The following is a 12,792-nucleotide window of genomic DNA, read 5'->3' on the forward strand; positions in this document are numbered from 1 at the left end:
TATCAATATTATCCCTTGTGCGATTAGTTGCTGTTTAATTGTTAAAGAACCAAAAACTTTTTGTGTCCAAAGTCATTAAATTGTAAACATTACTTAATAATTTTTCTTAAAAGATAATAGACGATCAGGTTCTATTAGAAACAAAAGTACCTCTGAGTTTTGAATGTGATTGTGAGTGGATTTTTTTTTTAAGTTACAGGATTTATATATATGAAAAAGCAATCCAAATCCTTACTGTTGAAGATGTATCCCTTATACAGTACATAGCTGCAGCTTGTTTTTGATCATTTTGCTCTCCTTACATAGATTTCTGGCTATACCCTGACAGTGCAAGCTTTAGACAATGGTGTTCCACCTTGGTTCAATACTACTACAGTCAATATTGATGTGGCTGATGTTAACGATAATCCTCCCATGTTCTCACAAGCAAACTATAGTATTATCATCCAGGTAAGAATGGTCAAAATGTTCAGTAGCACATAATAACTTTTTAGTTCTGAAGTTTTTTTGTAAACTACATTTACTAAACTGGAGCAATAATTGTTGGATCCTAAATCAAACTTTTAAAAAAAATTTTAGTTAATGAATTTTGGAACCCAGACTTTTGTATTTACCACTTAAGGTTGCTGCTTTTTTGCTGACTTTTTTCATGACAAAAACAATTGAGAGAGATCAGTTCAATATCCGGCAGCAGGGCATTGAATCATAGAACTACACAAACAGATAACATTTGGGACCCCGTGCAGCAAGTTAGGAAAAGAGTCATCAATTCATTGTAACTTCTGGAATTTCTCAGTATATTTTTATATCCTATGGACTGCTATGACTACATTTTTATCTCCTAGTCAGGAGGAAGGGATTGTTGTAGAGGGCTAAAGCCGGGTACAGTCTAAATTTTCATTGACTGGCTAAATCAGAACCTCCAATTTGCTTGTGACTTAAATTGTTAGTACTAGTGTTGCCATTCCTGCTGATATGAAATTGTAATATACTATCTACTCTGTAAAAAGCTTAGTATTGGCACATCTGGCATTGGTGGGTGAGTCCCGTTGTCCACTGTAGGGGTCTACCAGACCAGTTTTCCATAACCTCCAAAAATCGTTCCTCTAATCAACAGGGGGAAGCTCAATTTAAGGGGACTGAGATGGATTATGTCAAGTCTGTCTCGCTGGGAGATTGAGTGTATGTATAGTACTCCATCTAACACCCCCACTAAGAATTGATAACATTCAGAAGGGAACAGTGTAGCAATCAATCTCTCGATTCAAAGTCATAATCTGCTACCTAAGGACTGAATTCTCAACTGCATGAGCTTGAGTCTGTGTACTTTTATTTTTAACACAGGTTGAATTCTAGTTTGAGCAGGGAAATAGAAATAAGCTCCATTCCCTTGCCAATAATTCCATCCTTCTCCCCAACCACACACTCACGCTAAACCAGACCTTTCATAATCTTGGTATTCTATTCGACCTCAAGCTTTAGCTCCTATCTTGTCTATTATCAAGACTGCTTACTTCTACCTCCACAAGCATGCCTGCAAATGCCCTTCCACCGCTCCTTAGATGCTGAAACCGTTATACGTGGCTTTGCTACCTTTACATGCAACTATTCCAACATACTCTTTGTTGGTCTCCCATCCTCAATAACTCCACCTTGTCCAAAACTAAGTCACACGTATCTTGTCCCACACCAAGTCCTGCTCCCCATTATTCTCACCCTTGTTGACCTAAACTGGCTCTGTGTTTCCCAATGCATTTATTTCAGAATCTATGTCCTTGTCTATAAATCTCTTGATGTGGTGCCGCACTCTATCTCTGCAGTCTCTTCCAGTCCCTCCCAAACTCAGCATTACCCTGACCTTCTGTGAATCCCTCCTCCTTTCAACCCATCATTGGTGGCAGAACCATCATCAGATATCATGATCCTTCTCCTTAAAATCTCTCCCTAAACCTTTTGAACTACTTGCTTCTGTCCCCACCTTCAAAAATCTCCTCCGGACTGTTTCTTTGACCAAGTTTTAGGTTACCTCTCTAAATGTCTACTTTCCTCTCTTTCCATTTTCCTTACTCCTATTTGTGAAGCACCTTGGGATGTGTCTTTATGTTAAAGCACTGTAGAAATGCAAGTTATTGTTAGTCCTGGAATTAATTTACCTGCTCTATGAGGAGACTTATGATGACCTAGAGTCATGTAAAATAATCAAGCTAAGTAACTGAGAAATGTGTGTGATATAGAGAAATCACTGCCACCTTGAGTATAAATGATATCCATTTTGTAGGAAAATAAGCCTGTTGGATCCAGCGTGCTACAGCTCCAAGTGATAGACAAGGATTCCTCACACAATGGCCCTCCATTCACTTTTACAATCATTAGTGGAAATGAAGAGAACGAATTTCAGATAAATCCACAAGGTCTGCTCATATCATCATATCATCTCAACCACAAGGTCAAAGATATGTATCTACTGCAAGTACAGGTAAAAGTAATATCTAATCTTGTGCTCTACTATGGGCCCAAATTGTTCAGTTTTGGATATCTATGATACATTCTGCATTGTATAAGTTTTTTTGTCGTTGCATGAAACAGAATCAATTTGATGTGAATATAGGGATAAATTTTACGAGTTAGTGCTCCTGCCACAAAGCTTCACGTGATGGTATTACACATCAAGAATTTGGGCACAATGGTCAGGGTGTCCGATTGGTAGCCCATATGATTTTCCCTCTATTTTAATGGACAGAAGATCATGGAAGTGGAGTACCTGGGCGCACTGACCTCTGCCCTGAATTCCCAATATTCACTCCTGTCACAAAAAGCTCTGTGCCGGCAGTGCTATTGATTAAAATTTATCCCATAATGTCAAGTGAATCATGTCGGCTCTTGTTGTCTCAGTTGATGAAGTCAGTCAGTGTACAACTAAGCCATACAGATCTGATTCCTAGTCTATGCTACGTTAGACAATCTCAGCCTGTACAGTTAGCTGTTGGCTATGAAAAGGAAAATCAATCAGGGTCCCCCCAACCCCATGATTGCTAACCAGTGACCCTAGTTGAAAAGTGCAGGCATATTCGGCTATACCTCCTGTCCATCTCGCTCTCCCCATGATTAAATAGTCTGCCAGCACTCACTATGTAGCCTCACACAGGATGAATTGCCACTTGAACAAGGTATTCAAGGGTGCCCACCAACGCTCCCTCTAGGTCCTGCGCAGCCCGGGCCGCACACCCAAAGAAAAAATTAAGGGGAACATTGGTGCCCACTACTCATGGATCTTTGGAACCATACCGCAGCAGGAGTCACCACCATCAGAAGAGGAGAGAAGATACATTGCCAAAAAATAAAAGGATTGTCCATGTTAGGATGAGGTTTGAGGAAAGCGTCACACTATGAAAATCACTATCAACTTGTCCTTGCCAGAAGCAGAAAAATTTGAAATGAACATTATTTGAATTTTTGACTTCAGGCAGCCTCAGCACATCCTAGACAATTAATATAATTGGTGGTACTGTATGCTGCTGCATAATGGAACAGTTCAATCTAATAACTCTCCAAATGCCATAATTTACCCACACTACATAGTCTTAGTGCTTTGAAATGCTTTATAAGTAAAAGTAGGAATAATTGTTCAGTACCAATAGTTCAACAATCTTATCTGCAGGGCCTGATATTAAATAGAGGTTCAAAAAACCCAAAATGTTTAAATTAAAGGGGAACTTTTTTATAAGGGTAAATAGAAGAAATGATCATGACTTTCAACTGTTTGAGGCAATTGAAAATGGGAGGAAAGTAGCAGCTGCACCTTGAGCGCCCAGGGCCTATCTGATACATTTTTCAGGGAGGCCTGTAAATGGGTGCCCAGCACTCTCGCCTGAAACAGTTGGGAGGCTGCTTACATATGCAATTCGAGGTCCTACGCCAGTTGTAGGACTCTATTTGCAAATTGCAAGTACAAATGAATGGAGTGAGCACTGCGCAAGCTCTGCCCATTTGTACCAGGCAGTGAGTGGCCTCACTAGCTGCTCCATAAATGGCCTGGAAACATTTCTGGGGGCAATTTATGTGGGGCCAGGAGCAGAAATGCTCCTCCTTGGTCCACACAAATACTGCGGCCCGCTGCCGATGGCTGGGTAGGGTCCTCCTCCCCCAGAGTGCCTCTTCCACCCCCATCTCTTAGCTCGGAAAAACAAGATGTAGGATCACTTTGGGTGGAGCTAAGAAACAGCAAGGGGCAGAAAACACTGGTGGGAGTAGTTTATAGGCCCCCAAACAGTAGTTGTAGTGTCGGGCACAGTATAAATCAGGAAATTAGAGGTGCATGTAACAAGGGTAATACAGTAATCATGAGGGACTTGATTTTTCATATAGACTGGGGAAACCAAATTTGTAGTAATAGTGCAGAGGACAAGTTCATGGAATGCATTCAAGATAGTTTTCTAGATTAGTATATTGAGGAACCAACTAGGGAACAGGCTATTTTAGGTCTAGCAATGAGACAGGGTTGATTAGTAAAGGAACCTCTGGGGTGCAGTGATTATATGATTTTTTTATTGAGTTTGAGAGTGATTTAGTTAAGTCTGAAACTGGGGCCTTAACTCTGAACAAAGAAAACTATGTAGGTGTGAGCGGCGAGTTGGCTAAGATAGGTTGGGAAACTGGATTAAAAGATATGATGGTAGATAAGCAATGGCAAACATTTAAAGAAATAATTAATAATTCACAATGAATATACATTCTTTTAAGGAATAAAAACCCCATGGGAAAAATGGTCCAACTGTGGCTAACGAGAAGCTAAAAGTCGTATCAGATTAAAGAAAGAGACTTAGAATGTGGCCAAAAAAGTAGTAAGCCTGGGGATTTTAGAATTCAACAAAGGAAGATCAAGAAATTGATAAAGAGAGAAAATATAATGAGAGTAAATTAGCAAGAGACATAAAATCAGTTTGTAAAAGCATCTATAGGTATGTAAAAAGGAAGAGATTAGTGAAAGTAAACATGGGTCCCTTACAGGCAGAGACAGGAGAAATTATAATGGTGAATAAGGAAATGGCAGAGACATTAAACAAATACTTTATATCTGTCTTCACAGAAGAAGATACAAAAAATATTCTGGAAATAGTAGGGAACCAAGGGCCTAATGAGAATGAGGAACTTAAAGAAATTAGTATTAGTAAGGAAATAGTACTGCAGAATTTAATGGAACTAAAAGCCAACAAATCCCCTGGACCTAATGGCTGCATCCTAGGGTTTTGAAAGAGGTGGCTACAGAGTGGATGCATTGGTTTTGATCTTCCAGAATTCCCTAGATTCTAGAACTGTCCCTGCAGATTAGAAGGTAGCAAATGTAACCCAGCTAGTCAAGAAAGGAGGGAGAGAGAAAACAGGGAATTATAGACCAGTTAGCCTGACATCAGTAGTAGGGCAAAAGCTAGAATCTATTATTAGGGACATGGTAGCAGGGCACTTTAGAAAATCATACTGGCCCTGAATTTGCGGTCGGAGGCTTCCCGCGGGGAAATGCCTCCGATCTGCAAATAAAATGCCCGCGTACCTAGTGGTCCGGGAGGTACGGAGACTCGTGGTCCTGGGCCCGTCCGGGTACCCGCGGGCAGAGGCCTGCATATCTTGGGTGCACGCGGTTCGCAAGCTCCCCTGGGATCACATGGGCTGGCCCAACGAATGAAAGAAGGGGATCCCATTCATGCTTATGCGGATTCTGTATGTGCGGAAACCCCATAAGCATGAAAGGGAATACCCCAAAAAATACATCTACACATCAAATAAAAAAAATTATATATTTAAAATTAATTACAATACCATTTAAATATTTAAAACAAAAATGTATTTTTTTGAAAAATAACTACCTTACTGTACAGGCTTTTAATGTATAAATGATTGGAAAAATTTCATTTTAATGTTTTTATAAACTCTTATGCTGGACTTATGCCTGCTTTTACCAGGCGTAACAATTTCATGGGCATTCACTGAGCAGTAGTTGGACAAAAAGCCCAACTCTCCGCCCGCGGAGGCCCTTTTCCCGGGGATGCGGATCATCTGTCAAGAAGATTCTTGACATTGCAAGTTCTGGGTTTTCGCGCATGCACTTCGCATACTTAAACACAGAACTTGCGCGGCCCTCACGGGCGCATATGCGCCCATAGGGGCCGCTAATTACGGCCCAATATGATTGGGCAGAGTCAACACCGATTTATGGAAGGGAATTCATGTGTGACAAATCTACTAGTGTTTTGAGGTTGCAACTAGTGGGGTAGATAAGGGGGGACCAGTGGATGTGGTGTATTTGGATTTTCAGAAAGCTTTTGATAAGGTGCCACACAAGAGGTTATTACGCAGAATTAGGGCTCATGGGATTGGGGTTAATATATTAGCATGGATTGAGGATTGGTTATCGGACAGAAAACAGAGTAGGAATAAAAGGGTCATTTTCGGGTTGGCAGGCTGTAACTAGTGGGGTACCTCAAGGATCAGTGCTTGGGCCTCAGCTATTCACAATCTATATCAATGACATAGATGAGGGGACCGAGTGTAATGTATCCAAGTTTGCTGACGATACAAAGCTAGGTGGAAAGTAAGTAGTGAGGAGAATGCAAAGAGGCTGCAAAGGGATATAGGCAGGTTAAGTGAGTGGGCCAGAAAATGGCAGATGAAATGTGAAGTTATCCACTTTGGTTTGAAAAATAGAAAAGCAGAATATTTTTTAAATGATGAGAGACTGGGAAATGTTGGTATTCAGAGGGACCTGGGTGTCCTTGTACACAGTCACTGAAAAGTTAACATACAGGGTACAGCAAGTAGTTGGGAAATCAAATGGTATGTTAGACTTTATTAAAAAAGGGATTGGGGTATAAGAGTAAAGAAGTCTTACTGCAATTATATACAGTAGGGCCTTGGTGAGACCACACCTGGAGTACTGTGTACAGTTTTGGTGTCCTTACCTAAGGAAGGATATACTTGCCTTTAGAGGGAGTGCAAAAAAGGTTCACCAGACTGGTTCCTGGAATGTGGGGGATTGTCCTATGAGGAGAGACTGAGGAGACTAGGCCTGTATTCCCTAGAGTTTTGAAGAATGAGAAGTGATCTCATTGAAACATGTAAAATTCTTACAGGGCTTCACAGGGTAGATACTGAGAGGCTGCTTCCCCTGACTGGGGCGTCTAGAACCAAGGGTCACAGTCTCAGAATAAGGGGTCAGCCATTTAGGACTGAGCTGTTCACAATATATATTAATGATCTGGACGAGGAAATTGGATGTAATATCTCCAAATTTGCAGATGACACAAAGCTGGGTGGGAGGGTAAGCTGTGAGGAGGATGTCGTGAAACTCCAGTACGATTTGGACAGGTTGGGTGATTGGGCAGAAACATGGCAAATGCACTATAATGTGGATAAATGTGAGGTTATCCACTTTGGTGGCAAAAACAGGAAGGCAGATTATTATTTGAGTGGCAATAGATTGGGAGAAGGGGAAGTGCAGAGAGACCTGGGTGTTCTTGTGCACAAGTCGCTGAAGGTAAGCATGCAGGTGCAGCAGGCGGTTAAGAAGGCAAATGGTATGTTGGCCTTCGTAGCAAGAGGGTTCGAGTACAGGAACAAGGATGTCTTGCTACAGTTGTACAGGGCCTTGGTGAGACCACACCTTGAGTATTGTGTGCAGTTTTGGTCGCCTTACCTGAGGAAGGACGTTCTTGCCATGGAAGGAGTGCAGCGAAGATTCACCAGGCTGATACCTGGGATGGCAGGAATGACGTATGAGGAGAGATTGTGTCGATTGGGCTTATACTCACTGGAGTTTAGAAGATTGAGAGGGGATCTCATCGAAACCTATAAAATTCTGTCAGGCCTGGACAGACTAGATGCAGGAAGGATGTTTTTGATGGCCGGGGAATCCAGAACCAGGGGTCATAGTCTAAGGATAAGAGGTAAGCCATTTAGGACTGAAATGAGGAGGAATTTCTTCACCCAGAGAGTGGTGAACCTGTGGAATTCCCTGCTACAGAGGGCGGTGGAGGCCAGTTCATTAAATATATTCAAGAAAGAGTTGGATATATTTCTTGAGGCTAAAGGGATCAAGGGATATGGGGAGAAGGCAGGGACAGGGTACTGAATTTGGATGATCAGCCATGATCTCATTGAATGGCGGAGCAGGCTCGAATGGCCTACTCCTGCTCCTATCTTCTATGTTTCTATGAGATGAGGAGAAATGTCTTCACTCAAAGGGTTATGAATCTTTGGCATTCTCTACCCCAGAGGGTTGTGGATGCTCAGTTGTTGAATATATTCAAGACAGAGATCGATGTATTTTTGGCTATTGAGGGAATCGAGGGATATGAGGATAGTGCAGGAAAGTGGAGTTGAGGTAGTAGATCAACCATGATCTTGAATGGCGGAGCAGGCTCAAAGGGCCAAATGGCCTACTCCTGCGCCTATTTCTTATTTTTTACTGCCTACTTCTGGCTCGGCTTGCTCACGGAGCTGCTGGACTTTTGTTATCATTGAGTGCTGGGCAGTGCTTCTAATCCAGTCTGGAACTGAAAATGATTCGGGCCTGCCACTGAATCTATCGGGTGGGCGTAGCAGGTGCACCACTTGTTTTAGGCGGAAGTTGAAAATCGCCCCCAATGTGTACAAAATCCAATGTAAGTCCTGGATAGAGATTATTTTTTTTTACTTTAGGTTCCTTGATAATTGTAGCTGCAGATGTTCCTATGGGAGCCCTATGTTTTTCCCATTTTAGAGAAGCTGACACGTGGGAATGATGTAGGTTCCAAGCTTAGCTTTCAGCCTGCCCCCTCTGTGTTAGTGGCAATGGGATTGATGTATTCATAGCCTGTTGACAGGCTATTGTGAAGCTAAAACATAAAATGTTCTGTGAACAGGCTGTAAACAGACCTATCCTACTGCCATCAATAATTTCAAGCAGATGGTGCTCATGGGAATCTCTCTGCCGTCACTGAAGCAGGTCTGCTTCTCTGAAATTGATGAATGCAGGGCTTTTCCACAGTCTGTAACTGACTATTGAAGCTAACTAGAGATAAATTAATTTCAAGATTTATGCAGAATGTGTACACATTATCCTTGTAGTCCCCTTATACCTTTTAGGAAGAAAGTTAATCAATTACTGTTTCAGGAAAAAAAGTGTGAAACTTTACAACAATAAATGCCTCTTTGGACTGCATTGTTTCTAAAAGAGTTTGAAAATGGATACTGAAACACTGTGCTTCAAGAAAGTTATTTTGAAACCACATTCTGCATTCTCTTAGATGTAGTTCTGTGAAGTCTGAGGGGGGAGGGTGAACAGCCAGACATCATGGTCCGTATCGGTACCAACGACATAGGTAGAAAGAGGGATGAGGTCCTGCAGGCAGATTTTAGGGAGCTAGGAAAGAGATTAAAAAGCAGGACCTCAAAGGTAGTAATCTCGGATTACTGCCGGTGCCATGAGCTAGTGAGTATAGAAATAGGAGGATAGAATAGATGAATGCATGGCTGGAGAGATGATGCAGGAGGGAGGGCTTCAGATTCCTGGGGCATTGGGGCTGGTTCTAGGGGAGGTGGGATCTGTGCAGGCTTGACGGGTTGCACCTTAACAGGGCTGGGACCAATGGCCTTGTGGGAGGGTTTGCGAGTGCTGTTGGGGAGGGTTTAAACTAAGTTGGCAGGGGGATGGGGACCAGGATGTAGCATTAGAAAGGAGAAACACAGGGCACAAAGGATTGGGAGACAGATAGCACTAAAGTAAGAAATAGTAATGTATTAGGTGAGGTCAGACTGAAAGAACACAAGATGGTCTAAGATAGGCTTACAGTGTATGTATGTGAATGCACAAAACATAGTAAACAAGGTTGGTGAGCTGCAGGCGCAAATAGCCACATGGGAATATGATGTTGTGGCAATAACAGAGACCTGGCTCAAAAAAGGGCAGGATTAGGTAATAAATATTCCTGGATATAAGGGGGGGAAAATTCGGTTGTTTGCGCCACCCATTTGCGCCTAAAGAGGTCGAGAAGTGGGGCGCTAACCAACTAGCGCCCAGGCGCAGTGAACCCTGCGCCTCTTCCCAAATTGAGCGGACATTTAGCGCCGGCGCTAAACCGTTGCGCTCGCTCACCCGGCGCATGCAGATCATGACGTCATTTCAGTGTGCAATGCCGTTGGGGCGCCCCGGACCGGAAATTCAGTGGCGCCCCCCTCCGTTCCGCCTGGCGCTAACGAGGACAGGTTACCTTGAACGTTTCCCAGTTGCTGTCGGGCTGGGGGGGGGTGCTATTTAAAGGGGACTCTTCCTGGATTATTAGTGGTAGCCATTTTTGGACCACACCTGTGTGTGAGAGAGAGAGAGAGAATTGGTCAGAGACAAACGGAGAGCCATTTCTGCAGTGAGCCAGCGCTGGCTGAGGAACTTTAGCCTTCTGAACATTACTTTGCAGTTGGTAAGCTTCTCAACCGGCATAACTTTCAGTGCGCACTTACTATGGGGGCTGCATTGGATGGGACCGTCATCTTTCTCAATCATATTGACAGGGCACAGAGACGCAGGGATAGAGTGGCAGGCATGGCCAGACAGAAGAGGGCCTACAGACGTCAGCACACGAGACCTTACGCTGCCAGGGTTTTCCGCCAACAGTTTTCGTATATCAACATGTCGGAGGAGCAGTGTTTCCAAAGGCTGCGCTTCAGTATGGAGGTGGTCACTGAGCTCTGCCACCTGCTTCAGCCAGATCTGCAGCCTCAACTAAGGTGCAGGACATCTCTGTCGGTGGCTGTGAAGATCACTGTGGCACTAAACTTCTATGCCAGCGGCTCCTTTCAGGCCGCTACTGGGGACATTGCCAACATCTCACAGTTCGCGGTGCATTGCTGCATCCGTCAAGTGACTAATGCCCTCTTTAAAAGGAGACGGCAGTACACCTCCTTCCCAATGACCCCGGACAAGCAGCGCGAGCGCGCAGAGGGCTTCGCAAGGATAGCGGGCTTCCCCATGGTACAGGGCGCCATTGACTGTATGCATGTGGCTTTGTGGGCACCTCTAGAGAATGCGGAGGATTTCCGCAACCGAAAGGGGTTCCATTCTTTGTGCAGCTGGTCTGTGACCACCGACAGCTGATACTCTCTGTCAATGCCCACTTTCCAGGCAGCAGCCACGACGCCTTCATCCTGCGCCAGACTTCTGTGGCAGACCTTTTCGAAGCCCCGGCTCACCCAGGAGGCTGGCTTCTCGGGGACAAGGGCGATCCTCTGTGCCCCTGGCTGATGACCCCGCTCCGTTCGCCCAGCACCCCTGCTGAAGAGCGTTACAATGAGAGCCATCAAGCGACCAGGAACATCATTGAGCACACAATTGGCGTGCTGAAGCAACGGTTCCGCTGTCTGGACCATTCTGGAGGAGCCTGTCAGTACTCACCTGAGCGAGTCTCCCACTTCGTGGTTGTGTTGCATGCTGCATAACCTGGCAATCCTCAGGACCCAGCCAATGCCACCAGACATTGAAGCACCAGCGGAGGAGGAGCACCAAGACGGGAGGGAGGCACAAACTGCAAGGGCCGTCCATCAGAGGCTTATAGCAAGTCACTTCTAGGCCCCTCTGAGGGAATGCTTTCTGCCATTCCAAGAACATGAATGGAACCGTTCTGCTACCCCTAAGCCAGTCAAGGCAAAAATTAGTGCAAAGAACAGATATGGACATTGTGAATAAATAAACTTCTTTATTTAACAAAATGTGTATCCTTCCCGCATGACAAAGCAATGGAAACAAACAGCAAAACAAACAGACTGCCACATAACTGTCTCACACCCTGGAGACAATGTCCAAAACATAACCAACATTCAGACCAGCATCCTCGACCTTGAATGAAAGAAATAACATAATTTAGCAGCACCTCCTACTTTTTGTCCCTCGATGGTGATCTGCTTCCCTTGCGGAATTGCCCCCTTCCCGCCCTGCAGCTCCTCCGTAATGGGACCCCAGTGGCTGCAGCAAGGCTGGGGGAGGCCTGCTGACTGTCCGAAACTGAGACCGCAGATGCCCTTGAGGTATGGCCTGGACCAGCTCTGGGCCTGGACCAGCTCTGGGCCTGGAGGTCCCGGCTGCTGACTGCTCCAACTCCGCATGGGTGGAAGCAGTCTGTCCTACAGGTGGTGGCAGCTGCAGTGGAGAAGTGCCAGTGGTGGCATCAGGAATGCTGTCATCCTGAGAGCGGACAGCAGCTCCCTGGTCGGCCGACGCACTGGCACTCTGACGGGGCAGCATGCGCAGCAATCGGCTGGTGCACAGATTGCTGGCCTGCTGTGGCACAGCGAGGGCCCCGGGGAATCCTGCCCAATCCAGCGAGGGTGGCAGCAGTCAGTGCTCGCGTGGCCTCGATCTGCGTCTGCATGAGACCAGCCACTGACTGCGTGGCTGCACTCAGCACTTGCGTGGCAGGTGCCAGTGCTTCGCCGAAGTCCTGGAGAATCCTTGCCAGTGCTGCGCCGAAGTCCTGCACACTCCTTGCCTGTGCTGCGCCGAAGTCCTGGACACTCCTTGCCAGTGTCTCAATGGAGTCGGGCATCCTTGCCACTGCAGCCATGAGCTCAGTGTGCCTCAGCCCAGCCTGGGCGCTCATTTCTGCGAGGGCACGCACCTCTTCTGCGCTCTGTGCAGCAGCACTCGCGGCCCGACTCACCCTCCGGGGAGACGGCCCCCGAGCTTCCCTACCCCCCTCGCGTTGCTGCAGGCCGCTGGGTCCTGGAGCTGCATCCTCCTCAGACCATTCCCCCCTGCTCTCCTCCAGGGAA

The 12,792-nt window shown here is 45.3% G+C and overlaps 1 protein-coding gene across 3 annotated transcripts in view; it reads left to right on the forward strand.

Annotated features, from left to right (window-relative positions):
- Positions 1–12,792, forward strand: part of fat1a (FAT atypical cadherin 1a) — a 274,663-nt gene that overhangs the window by 239,933 nt on the left and 21,938 nt on the right. For all 3 annotated transcript variants that reach the window (XM_085970887.1, XM_085970905.1, XM_085970896.1), the window contains 2 exons: positions 307–450; positions 2,279–2,476. In XM_085970887.1, coding sequence (XP_085827013.1) covers positions 307–450; positions 2,279–2,476 — 342 coding nt within the window. The remainder of the gene's footprint in view (positions 1–306; positions 451–2,278; positions 2,477–12,792) is intronic.

This window comes from Somniosus microcephalus, chromosome 2, assembly GCF_052327205.1.
Source record: "Somniosus microcephalus isolate GS21.2 chromosome 2, FLI_Smic_1.0, whole genome shotgun sequence".
NCBI classification, from domain to species: domain Eukaryota; kingdom Metazoa; phylum Chordata; class Chondrichthyes; order Squaliformes; family Somniosidae; genus Somniosus; species Somniosus microcephalus.